Here is a 22854-nt window from a genome sequence, read left to right on the forward strand (position 1 = left end):
GTTTGCCTTGGTCAGCATTTTAATGTTTTATTTTGCCAAGTACAAGATTCCAATAAAACTGAATCATTGCATAATACAAGAACTAAGCTTAGTGATGTATGGGGTTTGTCAGTATGCCATTTAAGCAAGTAAGAAATTATTCATCTAACGTTATGCTGGGCATAAAATAATTAAATAGACAAAGGTGTGTGTGTGGGGGGGGGGTGCGTGTGTGAATACCCTATTTTGTCCCTGTGTGAAAGTAATGCAAATGAAGAATTTCAAAATTATCAATTGCACATGAATAAACATCATGTGGTATGTATGCATTTCTTAATATGCGCCATTTTTGTTAAGAAGTCTATATATCAATACAAACGTAGGCAAGTGCAATATGTGCTCATTTCTTGTGGCACTCAAACATAACAACATATTCGTATGTGGCTCTTTCGTTAATCTAAGTTGGCCATGCCTACAATAGCTCAAGGCAACTCTATATTCATGGAAGTCCGGAAGGCGGGGCAAGGGGGGCACGCTCCCCCCTGGAAAATTACTGTCCACCTAAAAAGTATATACTATTTCCACAATTTCATTTCAGTCACAGTAATTTATGTTAATTATTATGCTTCGAAGAAACATGATAATTTCAGACTGGAACAGTGTTATTTGAGGGAGCATCACTATTATGAGGGGAAATATGCCTCTGAAGCAAGGCCGCGCATAAAGGCAGAGAAGGAAAGAAAGCGAATGGTTGGAGCTGAAGCAGTACACGCTGCTGGAAAGGTTGGAAAATGCAGTTGCTTTCCCCCCACTTCGCAAACCCGTTCCGTCGAGTCGTCTCACGTCACTACTTGCGCAGAAACTTGCTTCCGTTCGCTCGGTCCAGAAATTCTCGGGACAGAGTATATATTTTTTCATGTAAGTTTGCTTGTGTGTGTACATGACGTATGAATAAGATACGTAGTTTAATTCTACAGAAGCAGATTGATACCCGAAATCAGTGTCCCTTTATGTGAACAAACAGAACAATTCTGAACGCGCCTAGAAGAAGTGAACCATTCAACTTTGAAGGAGATTTCAGTGGTGGGGTAGCAAAATATTATGCGATTCATCGATCAACTTTCAAGCAAAGAAATGTCACTTGCGTGAATTCCGGTTTCTATTTTACGCGAGAAACGCTAGTTAAACAAGGAGACACGCACACATATACATGTCAATGTATTACACTAACGCTCAGTACACACTTACCCTTCAGGAGCACTTGCTGTGTTTTCGAATAAGCAGCTAATCTTCAAATCCTTTGGAGGAAATTCATCTGGTACCTGGAGGGAAAAAAAAACATACACTGTATTTAATGTTGATAGCATATACACTATACTCGAGGACATAGAATTAGGTGGCTGACAGAATTTGCGCTGTTGCCACACTGACCTACTCACAACTAGGTATGTTGGAGGTTTACGGCAACATATATGTTCTCATTTCGCTGTCCGTCTTTGTTATATGCGCAGTATCAATATTTGTTGGACAAATCATGGAGAATTAACGCTGAACGCTGCATGGTGAACATTGCCGCATCGTTTGTGACAATCAGTGATTCCTAGCCCTTGCTAATTTTACCTTTCCATTTCCCATATGTGGCACCAACGCACATCTGCCCAACCGCCTAACTTCGTTGACCCTGGTATAGTAATGTAACGTGTATTGAATCATTGCACATTTTCAACACAAAAATTGTGTTGTGTGACAGGGATTCAAGTTGCAAATGCCTGTCTCTTTTTCAGTCTCGGCTCGAATTTAAAACATCCATCTCGTTCTCGTCTCGGAAAAAAAGTGTAAACAATATACACAGGATGTCACTGCATAAACTTTCATAGCGTATAGATAATATTAAGACAAACAACTTTTTCTGATAAAGTTTTTCTGTTTCACGCTTCGTTTCGTAATTACAAACCCTTGAAAAACGAAATTTTATCTTAACTATGTATGCAACCACGCAGCCCGGGCCAATAATCCCCAATAATGGATAATATCAGATAGCTATTCACTTGAGATACTTGTACAGAATTCGCATACTGAAGTAAATTGTATTAATTTTTTCAATATCATACTAAAGACTCGAAGAAGACAGAGAGTGGGACATGCAGTCTCGGTCTCGTTACAGAGACAAGATTGAGACTTGTCCCGTCTGGGGCATCTCCCTTGGGTTTGATGCCCGGTGGAGGCCAGAGGTCCAGAGGTTCGGATCACACTTTAAACTGAAGATCCAGTCCCGATTAACGTTCTGTGCATAAAGGGGCTTGGAAACTGTACAATAAAACAGTTGCAAAATTAAACACATTCCTCTATTATTTATATATACATTCCACTAAGAAACAAACAACATGAGCATACCCTCCCCTTCCTGACTACCATGCGGCAGACCAGGGTTCGATTCCAGGTGGGGGTTCCTTCAGGAAAAAAAAATCACACTATGTCCCTGTATAAAGAGATTCCGAGTTTCACCAAGCACTTTTCTATGGGTACATGGAGGCGGCACTGGGAGGAGAGGGAGGTAAAAGCAGTCAGAGAGTGGTGCTGCGTACACCGCTTCCAGTACAAACACTCAGTCTCTAGAAAATAGTAGTCTGTTTTGTATCATGTCTGAGCATATCGGCGTACAGTACTAGGTTTATATTGCGCGTTGTGCGCATGGAATTCTTAAAGGAGAAAGTTTTTGCCATTGATAAATTTTGTATTGCTAGATAGCTTACATCATTCAAGAAGCTGGGCTGAGACTGTACATTTAAAAATGGCAAGATATACTTTTACTGAAGTGAAAGTTTTGCGTGTTGATTGATTTGGCTTATTTAACGTCGTATTTCTGCCTCTTTGGCTAATCGCGACGATTTTGTGTGTTGAAGGAACTCTGTAACTGTAACGAACTATAGCTATGGACCAAACTGGAGAACAATATTCCGTTATTAGGGAAATGAATGACTAGTAGCATAAAGTGAGGGAGTGAGGAAGGAGATAGAGTCCAATTATTTTCGGAACATCCCCAGCTGAATACGCGAGTCTAGCGAGCGAGCATACCAAGTGCGTGGAGCGTGAGCAAGAGGGTTGAAATGACGTCAGCGGCTCGCTTGTTGCACTAATCATGGCTTCGGGAGTTATAACTCGCTCTCAAGCTGCAAATGTAAAATAGCCAGAGATGTTACGAAAATAATCTCGCTCTATCAATCATTGATTTCATTAAAGCGATATAATAAGAAACTTCTTCAGCGTTTCCCTTTGACAAACTTGAATTAATTAAAGAGGAATTCATTGCTGTCTCTACACCGAACGCGTGGCAGGTCTCTGTTTACACTCTGCTATAAATTTCACTCTGTAGGCGATATTGTTGAAACATACGGTGATGGCGTGTGGAAGACCTTTTCGTTCCTCTACCAGTCTTCATAAGATTTCCATACCGCGTACATAACCTCGACCGAAGATTGTTTACGCCTGTTTGTTCAGGAAACGAAGAACTTCAAACGCGGCCCTATCCGGGGCGATCAAAAAACTTTCCCCATGCTTTATGGCGACGCTAGGCTCGCCATAATTCATCCGTATGCACATATTCAAAGCACGTTGGACGGGGATTCCCCGCTCCGGAGCATGATATATTGATACACGCGGCATTTTACGATAGTCACCTGCTGGCAGGAGCACCGAGCGGGAAGCGATTGTGTGCCGGGTCTCTTGGGTCGCGAGATTGCCACCCTGGAGATTAGATAGGCTCACGCGCCGGTAATGGAGGCCGGAGCGAGTCGTAACCCGCACCCAGATGTTCCTCCGTTAGCTGCGGACGGCGGGAAGTAATGGCGCCTAATGCGCGGCGCTGGTGTCGTATTCCCTCTGAATGGAAGCATCGACCTCCTGGCGGGAAACCGGGTTAAGGAGCGCGCTCTGGGAGCCATCTTTGAACTCGAGCAGAAGGATATGGTGGTTCGAGAATGGGGCGTCGACAAAGATACCTCGTACTCTTTCGCTGCAGTGACGTGCGCCGAGGGGAACCGGGCCAATGATTATTTCCTAATCTTACATCAACTGACTCCTAGTGTCGTTCTGGACACATCTGAAGATTTCTGTTTCAACTCCTGGAATTCTTGCCGCTTACGAACTAGAAGTTTCCGTTTCGTACCTTCAAAACTATTAGCCCAGTGCATTCCTGCAGGACCTAGATTGTTTTATTTAAACAATTGGTATATTCTTTACAATAAGAGCACGATATATCTTGTAAATTCTTGTTAAAATCGTTAGTTTAATCTGGAGATACATTTTTCCGAGTCCTTTAGGAAGAATTCAGTATACATACACACAATTTTTATCTTGTTTTCGAAACGTGAGACATTTTTGTAGTCTCCTAAGACATACAGGCACCGGTAAGGTTAAAAGTGTATTCTAATAGCAAATTTTTACGAGCATTTCAGGATCTAGATATTTCATTTTTATTGCCGGTGACTGTACATTTTAATCTACAGTCACAGACTCTTCTGGGTTGAAACGATCCCACATTAGGCCTCCTCGATGGAGCAGTAGTAGCGTCGTTGCCTTGTAAGCAAGGGGTCCCGGGTTCGATACCCGCTGGAGGCACGTAGTGGTTCGGATCCCACTTTAAACTGTAGGTCGTCCCGATTAGTCTTACTGTGCATAAAGTAGACATAAAACACTAACTAAAAAAAGATCCCACTGCGAGACAATGTCGCTGAAGTGTCCGTGACTGTACATGTTAGAAGAAGAGAGGCGGCACTTCAGAAGAAATTCAGTTCTATTTCCATATTCTTAAAATGTTATCCTTGGCCAATAGAAGTGAATTCAAATTGAACCATTATAATAAAGACAGCAAAACACAGTGTGTTTCTAAGGTGGAATCGCTATTCAAATGAGACGAGATTTGGTTTAGCATCTCCTACTATCTCTTTGTCAGTCTCGTGTCATTTTATAAATAGCAGTCTCGTTCTCATCTCAAGCCTACGACTTCACAAATTAATAGCATGACTTTCAATTTAGATATAAGTACATGTAGAAACTGTGGTTTACATGAGTGTGTGTGTTGAGTTCACTTCGACATGTGTAATCCATATCGGTAGTAACTTGTAATTATCACTTTCTCACCTTAACATTAAGCTCTAATGCTGAAAGTTATTGTTTGCAAACAAAATTAGAAATAAAATGCATGAGCTCGCTTCCCTTCCAATTTAAACAATTGAAACTTGTAAATGTGACTTCACACAGCACTTAGCAGATGAAACTTGTGTACTGATTACTCTCCATCTTCTCTTGCAGCGACTATTCCTAAGTGTGGAGGCTGTGAGCAACTCATCCTGGATCGTTTCATCCTGAAAGTGCTGGACAGGACGTGGCACGCGAAGTGCCTAAAGTGCAGCGAGTGCAGCACGCAGCTCACTGAGAAGTGCTTCGCCAGGAATGGCCAAGTGTTCTGCAAGGAGGACTTTTTCAAGTGAGTCTCAACGTTAGCTAAGTGCGAAAGAAAGTGTAGTGTGTAAGGCAAGAGTATACCATCGTAATAATTGTAAAAAGGTACCAAGTTGTGTAAAAAGGTGAACGACTCCAGGTAATTACTATATCTAAATACAGATTCATAGTTATAAGAAAAATGTAAAATAGGTATTTAAAGAAAAAAAGTATTATGAATTTCTATTACTAGACCTCTGCTCCTTGTAGTTGTCTTGAATGTGTACGTCTTGACATTTATATATATATATATATATATAAAAATTAAAATTTCATATGTTTATACAGTATCTAACATTCTTATTCGTACACACGGATTTTCAAAGAAAATGCTTTAATATCTGAAAGGAAATACACTCTTTTGAAATTGTTTCTTTACAATTCAATAACTAATATCATTAGGAACATAAAATCTTACCCAAATTCTGTATAACCAATGTCAATAATAAATTAAATGAAACTGAAAGAGAAACATGCCATTTTTTGTACAACTTTTCTATTCGTACACTTAACAATGTAAAAGAAAAAAGTATATTCAGAGCAAATTGACTGACAGTTCTAATACTTTGATGCTTATCCTTTGGCTTTAATTACTGCTTGACACCTGTTCTTCATAGAATTAACCAGTTTCCGACATGTTTAAGAGCTTATTTTATTCCACTTGGGTTACACAACAGTTTTCATCTCTTGTTTGGACTTGACGCCTGCTTTATGGACTCGCCTCTTCAAAATTGCCCATAAATGCTCAATGGGATTTAAGTCTGGACTTTGAGCTGGTGTTTGTAGGTAGTAGTTTGGGCACATTCCACATTAGCCAATTCATGTTAACTCGCGCCTGATGCTTACTGTCATTGTCTTGCTGGAATCTGTAGATAGGCGGAATATCCATTTTTTGGGCACTCTTCTTTACAGTGTTCTTCAATATGTCCAAATAGACATATGCATCCATTATACCATCAATAAACTGGATGGTACCAACACTTTTGGACGACATACAGCCCCAAATCATTAATGACCCGCAACCGTGTTTAACTGTTGGAACTGTGTTAATGTGATCATTGCTTTTATTTGATTTTTCTCCAGACCCTATTTATCACATCTGACCCGTATATATTAATCTTGGACTCGTCTGACCATATGACACATCCCAAAATTCCTGGTCCTTGTGGATGTGCTCTTTCGCGAATGAAAGTCTGTTCCTGCGATTCACATTATTTACATACGGCCTCGTGGTATTCTGCCATGATATCCATGCTTCCACAAGGTACGTCGGACAGTTTGATCGGACATCATCTTGCCAGCAACATTCTCTACTAACGGTCGTAACTGAGGAACACTTAGTCGGGGGTTTTCTCGCACTCTTTTTAAAATAAAGCGTACATCACGTTTATTCAACCGTCTCTCTTTTGGTTTTCTCGGCACATTCTGTGTTGAACCTTCCTCTCTAAATTTGTTTACTATGTATTAAACTGTGGAGTGTGATTTATTGACTGTTTGTCCAATTTTTCTTAACGAATAACCTCTAAGAGCCAAATTTATAATAACATCCTTCAGATCGGAACTAAGTTCCTTCACCTTGCCCATTTCGAACACGCTGATAGATAGACGATAGGGCTACAACAATACCTACGCCAGCATTCCGCTTGACAGGGAGCGCGCCTGCATGTTCAAACTTGTTACGAAGTTGCAAACTGCACGAAATCGCCGGAATAGCGGTCGCGCTGTATGCGAGGAAGATTGAAACTCTTGCCTCTACGAATAACAATGTTGCATGAAACAGCGTGTTTATCTCTTTTCACACAAATTATATGCTCTGTTTATACACTTTGAACATACATTTTTATTAACATTTGTTGGTGAAACCTTCTTTAACATTAATTTCCAGGTACATATGAAAATTATTATATTTACTAGTAGATATGATATTTTTTTCGCGGAAATTCTATGTGTACGAATAACAATGTTACATACTGTATATATTGTCACCGCCACAGCCCTTGAAGGTGGCAAACATTTCCCCCCGCAAAAACGTCCTCAAATGACTGAGCGCGCATGTTTTCAGTACGTTGATATTTGTGTTTCTGGGAACCAGATTCCCCTTCAAATTTGATTGTCTCATTGTACAACAAAACGAGTCGGGTAGGAGAAGGGGGTGGGTCAAACCGGTCCGCCGACCTCCCTGGAAATTAGCATCCTTCCTTAAGTTACGGAAAAGCAGAAAGCTTGCTATGTTTTAAATTGTTAATAATAAATGAAATTCAGTTATTTATTAAAACAAAGAAACCAGGGTAAAAACAGCGATAGTTCGAAAAATTTAGTGTACAATAAACGAAAGAATAATTGGTTCCAAAGTTTCCAAATGTCCAAAAATTAATAATATTGTGTTAAAGGTCACATAACATAAAATATTATGACTAAAGTTCCTCCTCCAACTTTTAAATCTTCTTCTTTTTAACGAGGCACGTAAAAGGTAATAACAAATCAGAAAAGCCATGTATTGCAGCATACTACTGTATGAAATATAAACAATCACGAAAAACAATAGTGCTCGACATTCCCTCACATGATGGATCCAGTAGAAAAGTTTACCCCAGGATATAATAATAATACATTTAGAATAGAAATGGCTTATTTTATTAATACCGTATAATAATAATCATAACCATCATAATAATAACGATCATTGTTATTATTTCTTTTAGGGATGACCACAAAATCCGGATTTGAAATTATACGACAACTGTTTCGGATGCAACGGATAATCCGGACAATCTGATAATTCGGATATCCTGATAATCCAAATATCCGGATAGTCCAAAAATCCGGATAATTAGGATATATCCGGATAGTACAGATTTGATGAAGGATTTGTAGAAAAGCCATACAATGAAATACGAACATTACGAATTAAAAAATTATGTGGATAGCCCGTAAAACGGACAAATGATAAAACTGTCCGGATAATGCACACATCGGATATTCGGACAATTAGGATAATCCTGGCAATTCGGATATGCGAGTCATCCGTACATCCGGATATCAGCTTATCCAGATAGAAAATTATCCGATATCCCGATAATTTTTTTTCCGAATTTCGCAATCCCTAATTTCTACTACTCTTGTTTTACCAATGACCTGACCGCACTACAAAAAAATCTGGCGATGCTCATGATTCACTTATTCAAATAAAAATTGTGGGTGTGTCATCTCTTAAGCGACCCAAATACTGACGTGCAAATACGCGACGTAAATCCGCTGCTTATTTACGCAAATACGTTACGCCAGATTGCCGAGACATACACTGCGACGTACATTTTCATCCGTACATCCTTCCCTCGAAGCCCAATTCTTCCAAGCACAAGCTCAGGTAGTCCCGTACTATCTGCGATCTACAAAAAGGGGTTCCCAGGGACCGACCTTTCAGCGGTGGTACCTCATGGATTATGGTTGTTCATAATAGCTGGGTCTTGGCTGTAGGAAGAGCAGGGCAATTCGTAACATACCATAGGGTATGTGGGATCGAAACAAGTGGGTGTAGCTCAGTTCATCATTCATCCCCAACGATTGGCAAACTCGCTGTTCATGGTAAGCCTGATGGTGAGGTGCGAGAGGTAATAACTATGCACATAAATGAATGGCAACACACAATACTTGAGTTTAAACAACTAAAGACTGGCCCTGCATGGCTAATGTCTCTGTATGGCAGCTGAATCTGCGAAGGATGGTTATGGACATAACTATACAACAGTGTCTGACTCGCCCCAACACGTTCTTCCCCAAATCATACTTCTGCCTCTCTCTCTCCGCAATGCTTGTAACTGACCAATGACCTCTCTCTTCCCAGATATTTACTGAGATCGATTTTACTAAGCAAATGCAGAGTCAGACCTGTGGTCTCTTCCTTGATTGCCATTGCTTACACCTGTTTACAACGATGGCGATCAAGGAAGCTCGGCAATGTCTGACAAGGCATTTTTCAGATGTTTCTAGATATTTCCTGTCTGGAAAGGTGATGGCTAAATGTCTGGGATTTGCAGTTCTTTGTACTTAATATTTTCAATTATTTTATAGATTGTTACGAATTATCTCCGCTGGTTCCTTTCAGTCTCAACCTGTCCTTTCATCTCCCGCCGCCTTTACGTACGCATATACGCAGAAAAGTTAAGGCCCCCTAAACTTTTGGGCCGTATGAAAATTACGGGGGTGCGTACGAAAATTACGGTGCGCACCATCCGCAGGTCCCCAAATACTGTCGGATTTCTATGCTGCGTGCAAAATTTAATGACGTCGACGTGTTTTTACGTTAATGTATGCCCGCCTGGGACTATTTGCCCCCGTCACGTTATATGGAGCCATAACAAAAATCAACACGCGCTCTGAGGACTAAAATCTCCTTATAAAGGGGTACTCAGCACATATAAGGACTAAACACAGCCATACAGAAGATTATACTGGCCTTACGTGCAGAGCCTCGTTGGTCTGCAAGACTGCAGTTACCGGGATGCACTACGTGGAAGTGAGGTTGACTTTTGAGTGTCCCCTCAGGACGCTCATTAATCAGCTCTATTCTTTTATCAATATATGGTATTCAAGAATGAAACAAAACCGCTGTTTTAACCTTCACCGTTGTTTAAACCCGAAATATATGCAACAGAGACAAATACTATTGGTTGAGAAAAGCGCTTCCAATGCTGAAGATCTCTGTTCGGTGGCTCAGGGGGGAAGCAGGGATGTTGATGATGGTAGACTTTCATCACCCTTCGCAGCATTCATATAGTCCGTTGGGAGTCTCTGATATCCCCATCCCCTCTCTCCTCCGGAACTTCCTCGAGATCTACATCCTCCTTCAACCGGTTCACGGCATCCAGCATCCTGTTCATCTCGTCCGTCACGTGGCCCATCTCTTCCTTCAGCAGCTGTATATCGTTGACGAGGTTCAGGTTCGTGTCCTTAAGGTTTTGCCTCAGGAGCTGGATGGCCGAAATGTCACTCTTCGGTTTTTGCTTGACTACTCCCTCCATCCTTGGCCACTTATCACACTCTAGAGGAAAAGGAAAGTGCGTCCGATCTCGAGCTTAGAGGCAATGCAAATGGACGAAAGGCTTTCCATACTACTAGGTTGCAGACCGCGCATGCGGAACGTTTAGCCACGTCCAGCTTCTGCTCTTTAGCCACCGGTGTGGTTCATGTTGTACCGGAACTTATGATTTCATAAGAGAACGGGAAGAACGCCACATCTTCAAGCTAAGAGTTGCCGTGGTGACAATTAAAGTACAAAAGCATTCTTCGGATTGTTGCAGCAAGGACATTCAGTATTGAAAAATACGATATATTGACAGAGGAGGATGGTCAGGGAATGCAAACGTACGTGTATCTTTCAACACGTGGAATGTAGAGTATTTTTTTTCCAGAAGCGACAGGTTCATGTATGTGAAACCAGACATACTGGAAATGGATACAAGAATGTCAGTACTTAGTAGGGGTGATTCCGAGCAACAGAATTGAAGTGACGGTTTGAATGCTGCGATTAAGGCACTCGTATAGGCCCCGTTAATGTGTTTTGAGAAATTATATCTATTGTCTACATTACTACGAAAAATGCATTAATTTTGTAACATTATTATATGCTCTTCCTCATACAGTTCGGAAGATAAAGCATTTACATTGGCTAAAATAGACAGGCAAAAAGTATATAAAATATGGAAAATTGACACAATGATCTTATATTTTCTGGCACTAGAAGCCATTCACATTTCAGGATACTATTTAAAACCGAAAAAAATTCTTATGCACTGGTCGTGTCCGTCCGGGTCAGCTATCAGTGTCTCACAAACTATTATGGATACAAACATAAAATTTGGTGGTCTGATAACGCCTATTATATAATAGATAATTCATAAATTATCCCCATAGGACACGCTGTTCGGTTGCGATGGGCAAAAATTGATATCAGGTGAAATATCTCTATCTCCGAAGCTGTTAAAGCCACAGCAATAGCACTTAGTAAATTTTGAGTTCTGGTAAATACTAGATCGTCGCGACATAATAAATTATCTGGAGGCAAGCAACTGAGGGTCACATTTTTAACGCCTGAGTAATCCCGAAACCGCTCAAGCTGTAAATGTGAAATTTAGTAAACTGAAAGACCTGCAAAGTACTAGCATCATTCGCTACATACGTATATTCGATCAATTGGAAAATTCGTTTGATTATGGCATACTTAACAATCGAAATAAATTAGTGCATCTATTTCTCAGAAATTACTAATTATGGAAAAATAAATTTAGTGGTATTGAAACAAGTTACCTAATGCGATATAATGAATCTCGATCTGGGAATTCACCTACGACAGTTGAACAAAAGAAACAATCGTTCGATTTTCGGAAGCAAATAAATCTACAAACATGTAATAGTGGTGCTGGAAAATATGTAAAATACTAACTTCCTTCTATAAAATATTGGCCGGTCTATTTGTTTGAGTACACACTCGATTTATTCGTTAGCTACCGACTCGTTGGCCGAAAAGAAAGTACCAAGCTCTAGTAAAGGGTGTCTTAGAAATATTTTCGTTTTTGAATCCGCCCTCTGGGGCAATTCGCACATTACGGAGAAATGAAATAGATCGCAAACGATTGGCAACATTGTTAATATTTAGTTGCCATGGAGAGCTTTACGTGGCAGCAACGTGCTTTTTGTGTTCGTGCGTTTTATAAAAGTAATGATTCTTATGTTGTTGTGCGTCGTTTGTACCGGCATCATTATAACCTGGCAGGAATGAGAGACGTCCCAAGCGCAAATTTAATTAAATATTGGGTGAGAAAGTTTGAAAACACTGGAAGCACTATGACGAGTAAACCTTCCAAGGTCATCAAGATCGAAGAGAAACGTTGACCGTGTGCGTCAGTCTGTTAGTGAGGATCCTCGCCAATCATTAAGACTGCAAGCAGCAAGTTCAATAATAACTGAATATGAAAACATGAACGGTCACCATTTGTCCAATACTCTTTTCCACAAATAAAAATTTAATGTTGAAGCTTTCTTTTGGTAATAAATTTATCTTTATACAAAAAATTAAGTATTTATTTTAATAGTTTTAAAAACGAAAATATATCTGAGACATCCCTTATAATAAGATATTTTGTGTCTTGATAGATTTGTCTGTGCGTCTGTTTATGGATCAAATTGCAGTACTGAGAAGAAAGCCTTGTTATCAGACAGCACAAGCCTGAATTCAACGCTTAGTTAGATATATTTTTTTTCGAAGTTACGTATCATATCTTAGAAAATATTAAATTTTTGTACTTTTGTTTTAAACAACCGTATATTAACTATTTCAAATACTTCCAGATATCCCTATTAAGTTATTTAATTGTTACAAACATTACCAAGATATATAAATGCAGGCAAATCAATAACTCACTGAAGATGATTAATTGGCAAACCAATATAGCAGCCACTTTCTTGTATTTACCTTGTATTTGTAAATTTCGACTTGCTTACAACAACGGATATAAGCGTTGACAATCGCCATGGAAAGATATTCCATATCAGCACAATAGAACTACACTTTTTATTGAAAGTCTAGTGTGGTATTTCAATATAATACACAGTCTAGCACAAATTAAATAAGGTTTTGTAGGAGGATATACAAATAGAAAAATAAAATAGCCTATATATTTCTTGTGATATAATGTCTTCTCATTTGTCAGTTGCTAAAAAATTTAATCCATAACTGAGAATATGCCGGTGTTTTGATTAATGCTCATGGGAGCATATTACTTGTTCATGTATTTATTCACAACGACGAACACAATCTTATTATCTAAGTTGTTTTGGTAACACATAACGACAAGTTTTTATTTTTTTGAAAAATGTTCTCAATATTTATAGTTATTTCTCTATCATATAAATAAAATGTTTTCATAATAGGAAATGTACGAGTATATCTTACAATTCTTAACTACGTACTATGATATGTTACCAATGTGCGCACGCACACAATACTCAGAAATAAAGAACGTGGTTCTCAGAGGAAAGCAAATAACGGTGATTGAATTCTTGGAAAAAGAAGGATGCCAGGTTCCAGAGATCCACAGAAGACTGCTGGTGGCGTACAATCGACATTAATAATGTCTGAAGATGGTTGAAGAGGTTTCGAAAGAGGAAAGTTCATTGTCGGACAGGCAGTGGAGTGGGAGACCCACAACCGATGCCCACAACTGTAGTGATAGATTTGTAAATACAACGAGTGAATGACTTCATTAGAGATGATCGTCGTGTGAATATCCAATAGCTGTGTGACGCAATTCATTGTTGTTATAGTCGAAACAATATAATTAGTGATCTCGTCTACAGAAAAACAGGTTCAAAATGTATCCCAAGACCTATGAAGAATGTGAGCAAAGGGGCCACTCTTTACGGAACGTTTTGGATTGTTATGAGAGTCGTTTTTCTCAAATATTGCCGACCATCATGGTTAGCACATCGCGCTACGACGCCATAGGGGTTCCAGATTCGAATCTCAGCCTGGGCATAAGTGTTCTTTCATCAATATCATCATATCGTCACTCATCCTCATTTTTGCGATAAGCCAAAAGTGGCAAAAACGCAAAGTAAAATAAACCAAATGAATCAATCATTACCTAATATTGTGAAGGGGGATGAACCCTGGGTGTTGCTGCATGACTCAAACAAAACGCAAGTCAATGGAATGCACCGTTCACCTCGACAGAAAAAGGTGAGGAAAAAACAACTCTGCCCTCCGGAAAAGTGATGGTGACAATCTTCTGGGGCAGACGCGTTGTCATTTTTACTGATTTCCTTGAATGAACACTTTGTGCAGTAAAACATTAAAATGATGACCAAGGTAAACTTTTATAGTATAAAAAATATACATAAAAAAACGTAACGTTTCCACCCTCTAACAAGGTCTTCTTCAGACGAAACTTCAGCATTTTAATGTTTTATTAACATGGAAACAAGGCGTAACCGTGTTACTTTGTGCAGGCATTGAAGAAGCTAAAGGAAGCTATTGGATAGACAAGACGTGACTTTCTACTTCATAGTATTGTGTTACACCACTCACATCTAAATTGAGAGGCTGTAACAAAAATGGGGTCCAAACCGCTATACAGCCCTGATTTGGTTCCCTCAGATTTTTCCTCTTTCCCCGGTTGAAAAACACCTTTCGTGGGGAACATTTCGATGATGTGGAAACCCTTAATTTGGCTGTGAAGTCATGAGTGAAACGACACAGGATTTTTTTCTAAAATGGATAGCAGCAATGCGTTCAAAGAAATGAAAATCTAAATGAAGAACATTATTAAAACCACCTCTACATATTTTAACACCAAGTTCCACAGTTGTTTCTGCTACAAATACAAATTTTATGAAGGAGGAGATATTATTCTTAGGATGTCCTTAGTACAACCACTTTGTTTCATAAGCTGAAAATTTGATTACAAAGTTTCCATCTACCTTATAAAGAATGAAAGAATGAAAATGAGAAAGAAATCGAAATTATGAAAAAAATAATAGGAGTGACATCTGTCGTAATCTTTCATAAAATCCACAACAAATCCATCGAATTCTCAGATGTGATTGTTGATTAGGAAATATGAGTGGAGGATGAATTTTGAAACAAATTCTAGATTTTTCCGCAATACAGAATTATTATTAAAATTATTAAAGTACCTTTTATTGTTTTGTTCTCTTATTTCTTGATGGTTTTCTTGAATCTAAGGTCGTATGCATGTATCATTAGATTTTTATTTTGCTCAACACGATAAACTATCACACTTTGCTGAGTGGAGTGTTCTCTTACAGTTAGTGATATTTCTACGTATCGATCACTTTAAAAAATCTTCGAATTTTTCGATGACTTAAAAAAGTGATTCTTGTATTCGTGCAGCACTTAAAAGAACGACTCTCTCAATCGATCACTTAAGGGCGGCCTTGATATTCATTGCAATGTTGGTGGAGGGAGGAGGGCGTGCAATTAACCCATGTTCTCAATAGAAAAGGGGGAGAATGATTTCTTCATCAGTTCACACCAAGCAAATAATAACTTCGAGAACCATGGCGCAACAAGTCTCTTGAGAGTCAGGATCTGCCAAGTGGTAATTCTTTGTGTGACGTGTGGTCAGCGCGTCGTGACCCATCGAAATTTTCTAATGAACTAGAAAATAGGGATGGCCAAATGCGGATAAAATTTTATCCGGATATCGGATAATTTTCTATCCAGATTTCTAATATCCGGATATTCTGATATCGTATTGTCCGTATTATCCGAATATGGATATTCGGATTATTAGAAATGTCCGGATATCCGAATGTGTGCATTATCCAGACATTTTAATCGTTTATCCGTTTTTCGGGCCAACCACTATTCTTTTATGTCATTCTCCTTTTTCACTGTACGGATTTTCTACAAATCCTTCATCAAATCTGTTCTATCCGGATGTTCGGAATATCCGGGTATCCAAATTCTTCCGATATGCAGATTATGGACTTTAGAATGACATTTGATAAATTACCTAAACCACATTTACTCCACTATGCAACATCTTCAGATATATCTAGGCTACCTGATTATTCAGAGACCAATCATATATTTTGTTTAACTAACTAACTAACTCTCTAGCCTTCTTAAACCCGAAGGTTCATGGCTGCAGCAACATATATTTTGTTTATGGTAATTAAATCCATTAGTAGTAATTATGAACATGTCTCGCGTTGAGGCACATATTCAGGATAACGTTCTATTTTGCAGGGTTTGTAGCGTCGAAAAGATGCGTCAAGCAGAAAAACAAGTTTACTTAAGAAAGTTTCTCAGATAGACTAATCAGGATTTAACACACAGTTTAAAGTGAGGTCCGAACCACGGTGTAATGTGCCTTTACCGAAAATCGAAGCTGGGATCCCTTGTTTCCAAGGTGACGGCGTTACCACCACGCAATCGGGGAGGTTCTTAATTCATCAGCATCCGCGTAGGCAATTAGGGTAAGGACGGAGCAAACGGACACCCTAAGCACAATTTTCAAAATAACTGTGAAACATTTTATTGAAGAATGAAAATAACTATTGGCATAAAAGGTGTGAACCTTCAGTTAACACATTATAGCACATAGTATGCAAGCAAATGAACATCTGTCTCAAAATAGTGTGATCAATCCCCGGATGCGGCAGTGGCCGTTTACCCCGCACGTTCGGGGCAGACGGACATTTGATCGGGGCAGATAGACACGTGTTGATTTATGAACTATCATTACTCTCACAATAACAACACACATATTAAGGGTAATTTACCTTTGCAACACAATTTACAGGGAACCAGAGAGAACAGTCTAAGCACTGCATCCAATTTTGACCCTGGTTGTACACATCTTTGCATTTACGGCACTCATCACTTGCGGTGCGTTTAAACTTATTTGATTTTTTGCTGCATCTTTCAGTTTTTTGTACTTGAGTCACGCGAAGAAGGAAGGATCCCTCAATACATGTGATTGCCCAGTTTTGCGTTTCCTCCTGCAGGTCCCAGAAGTTGATGGTAAAGGGTTCAGCTCCTCAAAACTTCCACGAGATGACACATCCTCTTCTCTTGTTGTAGGCTCTGATGATCACTCATCTTGAACGTGGACAGTTGCAGGAACAAAGACATGCCCAGGCAGTCGTTGTGGATTAACGGGATATATTCCATAAGCATTGAACCCCTTTACAACATTGTTCTTTCTCGATGTCTCACCATCCTGTAACAAGGGCACATTGTATTAGAAACACAAACATTTCAAGGATACAAAATGCATTCTATACAATTCACACTTGCCATTTACATTACTGAGTCAAATCTATTGTACATTAGTATCTCAATCAAAAAGTACCTAACAATAGTTAAATGCAATACAATTCATCTATGTCCGCTTGCCCCAACGGCAACCTGTCCATTTTCCCCACTTGTAGCCTTTGACTTTACATTCCGAAAAAGTCCACCAGATGACAGCACAATGTTGTCAACACGTGTGTATATATAAAGGAATTACTGCCTTCACCACACTTCAAATCACAACTTCGGCGGGTCCATAATGACCTATGCAATCCTTGTGTTCGCAACACATTTTTTTAGTATTCAAGGTTTTGCACGTACATTTTCTGCTTACCTGGTCAAGTTTTTATGCTGAATTCGCGTTTCTTCTTTACGATTTCTTCCGATGCTCAACACAACTGCTCGCAAACGTTCAGGTTCGTACACAACTCCAACTGCTGCACTGTTGCTAACTTCAAACCGAAAATATTCATACTTTTCTTAGGGGATGCCCGTTTGCCCCGTCCTTACCCGATAGGTTTTCACTAATATGTTAACCTGAGTTATTTTCGAATCTGCTTCGTTAGGTTTCTACATAATGGTTTGTACATCTACGTTGCATGTTGCATTGGAAGTATGAATTAATTGATTGAATTAAAATTTTTGGGTACGTCGGCACTTTGGACCATTTTGCACCCTTCAGTGTATACGGGGAAGTAATCCCTTATCTAAAACTCTTACTTGAAATTTAAAACAAGGGGTGTAAAAGCCCCTTTGAAAAAGCTAAAAGTGCAAGGTTGTAAATGGACCTGCATAAGACAAACTACAACACATTAAAAAATAAGGATTTTCTAAAAACAAAAACTTCCTCACAGACAATGGAACAGACCTGATCTTCGCAAAAAAACTAACATTTCATAGAACTCTGTTGTCATCTCCCAACAGGGATCACAAACATTAAAAGTCTGCCTGAGGAGGGTGCCCATCCCCACAAGGCCTATGACGCACTCCCCCCAAAAGGTAGAACATTCGCCCATTATGCCGAATTATTTCCTCACATTATTTCGGTCAGAGAATATTTGCGGAATAATATAAGACAGACATCTTTAAGCAATATATGCAGGCTCACTTTCATGTTTGGTAACATAAAACGTACAAAACTGTTCAGGCTCACTGCCATTGTTAGTGTACTGAACCTTATTCTTAGCAGTTTGTCTGCTTGACTAACCTTGTATTAATGCGAATAGCACAGCCCCTCCTTTCCAAACCGATTCTAAAGGCATAAGAGGTGATGTTTCTTTTCAACCATATCACCACGATCACCCACAGGCAGGTAAGGAAACTGTACATAATACCCATAACTAAAAATGAGTAACAAGTCAATCAAACGATACGATCCCCCTCCCCATTTTTGAGTGAAGATATATTGAATTGGTTTAAAATTTTGTCCCCCCAAAAATTCCCATGACGCAGGCGCGTCAAGAAACCCACCTGTGGGCACACCTGGCCTGAGGAAAGCAAACTAGATACATTCAACGAGAATATGCCGAATACTTAAAATGACATTACAAACACGACACATTGGAGGGTCCAGTCCTTGCAGCAAGTGACTATGAAGTCTGATGTATTATGTGAAAACACGAAGTAAAACTTGCATATATGACATTTTTCTATCTAAAATAAAATAAGTCAAAATTACATATTATATTTAAAAAAAACATTAAATTGTAGTGTAACATCTTAAAGACATTAAAATATATATACGCAATGCCAGTTTATCCAACATTGGCTCTCAAAGGGAAATGGATCTTGTGTAACGATCCTGGAACAACTTTAAGCGATTGGGGGAACGTATTTATCCTTAAAGGAACTTCACACTAACATTGTTCAGGAAATGCCAGACCTTCAAGGACATTCTCAATTTAGGGGAATGTAATAGTCTGATGTGGCCAGAACAGGAGTATAGGATGGATGATCGAACATTTCATAGCCTTACTCGTCCACTTAGAAGGACACTGTGAAGAAACATGATGCCTCTCGCCAAAATTCTCGCGATTTCGTCGTGATGACAACGAGACGGAGAGAGAGACCTTCAACTAAGTCCATTAGTTTTGACGAACAATCAATTTATCAGACATTCACAGAGTCTACCCGCATTTCCACTACTTCCATTTCGCACGCACCTTATGCCTCTTAGGCCCTTTTATTGATCTATACCTAGGTATAGAACAGAGATCGCAGAATTTCCCGACAGATAGAGCCACTTTCCTCACTTCAAAATACGTGACGGGCCACCAAGAGTCGATTGAAAATTCTATTATTATTATTTTCCGTTTAGTGCACAATTATTGTCAAGATATTAAATTTTAGATCTTCAATTTCCTAATTTCTTAAATATCGACAAATCACTTTAGATTGATTCTTGTCTCACGACAAGATATCGACCAAGTTAATTTAATCTTACTATCGATTTTCAATGCATTTATTTAGGTGCGGTGAAATTAGAACCTTATTCTAACAAACTTTGTATGTAAAAACATGGAAAACAGCGCACTGAATAATTTTAAGATTAAGAATTATTGATCACATTGCACTACAACATTAAAGTTGAAAGAATGACTATTAGAATCCTGACTTGATGGTTGAAGTATTTAGCATTTTTCTTTTTTTACGTTGCTCTTCTGCCACTTCGACTAATCGCGAGGATGAATATGAGTGACAATTGATTGTAATTGTTGAAAAAAAACATGCCAACACCAGGACTAGAACCCGAAACGGGCCACCGAGGCGGCAAATTAATTAGCTACATAGTTGAGAGTGGTTAGGAAGCCTTTTATCTTTGTGCTCACGGGCTGGTTGTACATAAAGGATAATGTTTCTTTGTTTTGGTGTTGTCGGCACAGGAGGTTCGGGACGAAGTGCGCAGGGTGCGAGCAGGGGATCCCCCCGACGCAGGTGGTGCGGAGGGCGCAGGACAACGTCTACCACCTGCAGTGCTTCTCCTGCGTCATGTGCAACCGGCAGCTGAACACGGGCGACGAATTCTACCTCATGGAGGACAAGAAGCTGGTCTGCAAGCCGGACTACGAATCCTCGAAAGCCAAAGGTAAATTATAGAGCTAAGCGATGAAACCATCGAATTCAAAAGGTAAATTTTGAGCTAAGCAATGAAACCATTAAATTCAGAAGGTATATTGTGTAGCTAAGCTAATTTCAAAAGGTAAATTATAGAGGTAAGCACTGAAACTATTAAATTCAAAAGGTAAATTCTGAAGTAAGAAATGAAACCATTAAACTCAAAAGGTAAATTGTGGAGCTAAGCTAAATTCAAACGGTAAATTACAGAGGTAAGCAATGAAGCTATTAAATTCAAGAGATAAATTCTAGAACCAAGCAAATGAAACTCTATGAAACTATTAAATTCAAAAGTAAAATTGTAGACTAAAACAAACTATTAAATAAAAGTGGTAAATTATAGAACCACGCACTCAAAGTTTGAAATCCAAAAGTCAAATTGAACAGGCAAACAAATGAATCGATAAATATAAAGGAAAGTTGTAGAGACAATGGGACCTTTAAATATAAGATGTGAGGTTTAGATCCAAGCAATAAAACTTTCAAGCCCAAGAGGTAATTTGTAGATTCAAGCAATGAAATTGTTAAATCCGAAAGGGAACATGTAGGGCATAATAATGAAACCATTAAATCGAAGAATAAATTATAGATCCATGCAATTCAACTCTGAAATCTAAAAGGTAAATCATAGAGCCAAGCAACGAAACTGCAATATCTGAAATGTAAATAGTGAAACCAACAAATGGAACGGTTTAATCCTGAAGGTAAATTGTAGAGTGAAGAAATGTAAGCTATATCTTTGGAATTAAAATTGTAGATCAAAGCAAGGTTACTTGTAGAGCCAAATGATTATATTTTGTTGTTGTTGTTGATATCAGGTACCAGTAATTTATTCACATAGTCCAAAGCATCTAGAACATTACTACTTACACCTCTAATATTTTAATAGACTGACTATTAAAAGTTGTAGTATTGTTGGCCACTGACCGCACAACGAAAATTACATTATAACACACCTAAGTAGGCACAACTACGAGATATATGCATATTCAACCAACAAAAATGAAATTGAGAACTTACAAATTTAAATCCATGTGTAAAATTGCATGTACTCTTAAGTACTAACGTTAATCAAGTTTACGAAAGAGATATTGATTAATACTGTATTAACACACATGAGAACGCTGCACTAACACATGAAACATATACTTTTATTCATTATTGTCTCTCTTCGCTTCATTTTCGTTCCCTCTCATATTTTTTTCGTATTTAAACTTGTTTTCGCATACTTGCAATAGCTATTTACTTTTTCTTTTCCAGCAGTCATATTACGTGTACTTTCTAATTAGCTGTTCCACATTTAATTTATTTATGTTTATATGTAGAGCACCCTTCTCGCACTACTTTTGCCGAGCGGTTAGAACATCGCGCTGCGAAGCCAAGGGTCCCGGGTTCGAATCCCGCTCGGGCTTGGTTGTTTGTGAATGTCCATTCATCAATTTCATCATTTCATCACTCATCCCCATCTTCGCAAATTAGCCAAGAGGCACGAAACGCGAAGTAAAATAAACTAAATCAATCAATCAATCGCACTTCTTTTTTCGTCCGTCCCAAAAATTAAGTTTTACATTTTCAGTGCATTCATATTATTAATTTCCGTTTTTGCCTTCCAATGTTTGGTAAATATTGCAGGGTAATCATTCCCCAAATATTAAATTCCTCTTTTTTAAATTGCTTTTTCGTACACGTACTCCAAAATATATCAACTTTACTGTACCTTATCCTTTCTGCTCATTAATCCGCAATCTCAATTTCCAAGTTTATCTACTGTGTTTGTCAAATGTAATATGCAACTATGCATATAAGAAAATCAAACTCTTATCTTTTAGTGCACTATATTAACAAAATAGTCGCGTTCACATAAACATAAAATATATTAACATGTGCATCAAGATATTCAACAATGCCAGAAGTGAATGTACTTTTTTATCGTAATATAATAGGAATAGAATTGTTTGCGTTTCTATGTTGTATGAAAAAAAAGGAAAGATTAAAGTACGAAATAATAGTATGGGGAAAAAGTGTACGTATATTCTTCAAATATATATATATATATATATATATATATATATATATATATATATATATATATATATATATATATATACAGTGCGTCCATTTCGATCTGCAGCCGAGAGATCGGGAGAAACGTGGTGGGCGGCGCTGACGGAGATGCCGACATTTGAGGCCTGTAATGCCCGCTTATTTTTGTGGACATCTTGCAAAACGAGCACTAACCTGTGTTATAACACGCAAAAGTTCTTCTGTAATTCTTCCAAGTTCCACCCTTATATACACAAATAAATACGCTTTAGAAATTATATTAAGAGCCACAGATAATACTCTGTAAAACATTTTAATCATAGTTTTGACCAGTAACGTCCTGCTTAAGTTTATATCCTTGAAAGAGTTTTGTGTCGATGGGGATCGTTTGGAGGTTT

At 38.5% G+C, this 22854-nt stretch overlaps 1 protein-coding gene across 4 annotated transcripts in view; it reads left to right on the forward strand.

Moving 5' to 3' along the window:
• The window catches only part of Lim3 (Lim3 homeobox protein), a 202214-nt gene that overhangs the window by 140270 nt on the left and 39090 nt on the right, over window positions 1-22854 (forward strand). For all 4 annotated transcript variants that reach the window (XR_014443569.1, XM_083138620.1, XM_083138613.1 and 1 more), the window contains exons 2-3: window positions 5290-5464; window positions 20182-20384. Coding sequence is in view for 3 of the 4 variants with exons in the window: in XM_083138620.1 (XP_082994746.1) it covers window positions 5290-5464; window positions 20182-20384 (378 nt within the window). In the remaining variant the exon portion in view is untranslated. The remainder of the gene's footprint in view (window positions 1-5289; window positions 5465-20181; window positions 20385-22854) is intronic.

This window comes from Lepisma saccharinum, chromosome 1, assembly GCF_977018435.1.
Source record: "Lepisma saccharinum chromosome 1, izLepSacc3.1, whole genome shotgun sequence".
Lineage (NCBI taxonomy): Eukaryota > Metazoa > Arthropoda > Insecta > Zygentoma > Lepismatidae > Lepisma > Lepisma saccharinum.